This window comes from Crocodylus porosus, unplaced genomic scaffold (genome assembly GCF_001723895.1).
Source record: "Crocodylus porosus isolate Cpor-Errol unplaced genomic scaffold, CroPor_comp1, whole genome shotgun sequence".
Classification (NCBI taxonomy): Eukaryota; Metazoa; Chordata; order Crocodylia; family Crocodylidae; genus Crocodylus; species Crocodylus porosus.
Genome location: NW_017728918.1, coordinates 6,174,503 through 6,176,763, shown reverse-complemented (window position 1 = coordinate 6,176,763; position 2,261 = coordinate 6,174,503). Strand labels below are relative to the sequence as shown.

At 53.9% G+C, this 2,261-nt stretch overlaps 1 protein-coding gene across 1 annotated transcript in view; it reads left to right on the top strand.

Moving 5' to 3' along the window:
- The first annotated feature begins 84 nt into the window (after nt 1-84).
- NEIL2 (nei like DNA glycosylase 2) overlaps nt 85-2,261 on the top strand; it is a 13,498-nt gene continuing 11,321 nt past the window's right edge. The window contains exons 1-2 of the mRNA XM_019538106.1: nt 85-288; nt 1,819-2,253. Coding sequence (XP_019393651.1) covers nt 151-288; nt 1,819-2,253 — 573 coding nt within the window. The 5' untranslated portion in view covers nt 85-150. The remainder of the gene's footprint in view (nt 289-1,818; nt 2,254-2,261) is intronic.

Here is a 2,261-nt window from a genome sequence, read left to right as displayed (position 1 = left end):
GTTGGAGACTGCTGCAGCCAACAGACTGAACACGTGATTTAGGGGGTGCATGGAGGTGGGGAGAATCACTGTCTACGTTCCTCAGCAGTAGGGTGACCTGGCTCAAGGCATCTCAGCAGTGCCCCTGCTGCTCCTTTGACGGCGCCGGAGATGCCGGAAGGCCCGTCCGTGAGGAAGTTCCAGTTGCTGACCTCGCCTTTCGTGGGGCAGGTGGTGGCCAAGGCAGGAGGGAGCAGCCGACAGATTAGCCTGAATGAGCTGCAAGGACTGGAGCTCCAGGACTCCCAGGTGAGTCGCGCCGAAAGGCAGCCTTGTCTGTGCATGTCGGCTCAGCCACAGACACCCGCTCCTTTTTCACGCTGGAGCACTGGCCTGGCCATCACGGAGAGTGTTACCATAAGGCATGGCAGTGAGAGATTAACTTGGCTATAGACAGGCTGAAGGGCTACCTACCATGGCTACAAGGAGAAATAGAAATGCACCTCTGAGTGGTGACCCCTGGGCATTCACAGGTGGCTTTCTGTCTGGCTCCATCTGTACTTGTGAGACTGAGCTCCTGAAAAGGTTCAGATGGAGCAAGACTGTCCATGTGCAATTACCTAGAAAGCTTTTGCTTTCCAAATGGATGGCACTCCGGGCAAATTTAACTCCCCAGTGGAAGGTGAGCCTTTGGTCCATCATCTTCCAAGGCCAAAGCATCCTCAGAGGCTCTTGCAGAGAGCCGCCAGCATGCACGGTGACAAACAAAACACGAGCTGTGTTGGAAGCTGTTGGCGCAGCAGTGATGTGCATGAGGTCTCAGGAAGAAGGGGTGTCCTCTCCTCCTCACCTCCCTGCTACTGCACAAAAGGGAGGGGAAGTCCTACTGGCAGAAGGCAGAAGTTGGGATTAGACTCACCTTTCCTCCCTGGCCTTGCTCAGGGATGGTTCATATCGGGGCAGCAGGGTTCGTTGACTCGCCTCTTTGGCTCCTTCCGGAGATCCCTGATGTCTTCAGAGACCTGATGAAGAGCTCTCGAAGCCCGAGAGCGTGTTTCTCCTCTCCGTCAACTGTATCTGTTGGTTCAGAAAAAAGGTTTTGCCTCCCTTCATAAGCCTCTGATATCAGTATCTCTGACCTGAACATACAGTTGAGGAACATGCAAGCCTTTGGATAGTCTGAGGTTCATCTAGTTACCTTTATAAATGGCTGTAACCTCAGGATTTGACCTAAAGCAAGTCACTAGTTTTAAAATTCATGCTGCCAGGATCATAGATATCATTTTGTGATGAACAGGCCCCATCATACCCAGCCTGCCGTGAATGGGGAGGAGAAAGATACTCTTCTAAAAGGTGCCCAATCCTGCCCAGGCCATATAGTAACCAAAAATAACTCCCATTTGAGAGCTGTTTGGTGGCTTGTGCCAATAACACTGAGTGAAAGTGAGGCAAATAAGAGAAGAGCCTTTTCTTGCAGCCAGCGGAGAGGTGACTGGCTGAAGAGCCATAAAGTCATAGTCCGAGATGCACGGTTTCTTTGCTTCTTGTTGCCCGTGCCAGCAGGGCCAGCAGCTGTGATTGCACGTGGCCTCCGAGCACAAGGGCTGTGTGCTGCACGCAGGCTCGGTGCCTTTTGGGCTTGCCAGGGATCCCTGGCATGGGGGTGTGCTCTTGCCTATCCGAATGCCCCACCTTTTGGCCTGGCAAGCCAAGGTACGCTTGATGGGATGGCTCCAGCGCATGTAGTTTCTGTGTCTTGTTCCCACTGTTAACTACCTTCCCTCCCTCCAGGGAGTTGTTTACTTTGGGCATCCTTGATTTGTCCCCCACTTTTTTTAGGCCCACGGAAAGAACTTGTTCCTGGCATTTGGCACTGCTGTGCAAGCACAGGTCTTGCCCCGAGGGCTGTCTCAGGCGCCTGTGGACGAAGAGGCAGCTGTCCTGGGAGAGGCCGGCAGTGGGGCACATGCCCAGGAGGGACAGGCGTGGGCGGCTTCTGACCCACAGAGAAGTGCGGAGGAGCAGCATTTGCAAAGGGAGCAGGAGCCTGAGTGCTCGATGCCTGAGGACCAGGATGCGACCGTCGGCTCTCGTAACTGGCTGCGCTTCCATTTCGGCATGTTCGGCAGCATCCGAGCTAACGAGTTCTCAAGAGCTAATAAGGCAAACAAGCGAGGGGACTGGAAGGACCCTGTGCCCAGGTACTGGCTGATCCCTCAGTTGGGGAAAACTCAGATGCTGTTTTTCTGCCCAAGGCTGAGTTTCTATAAAGAGGTAGAAGC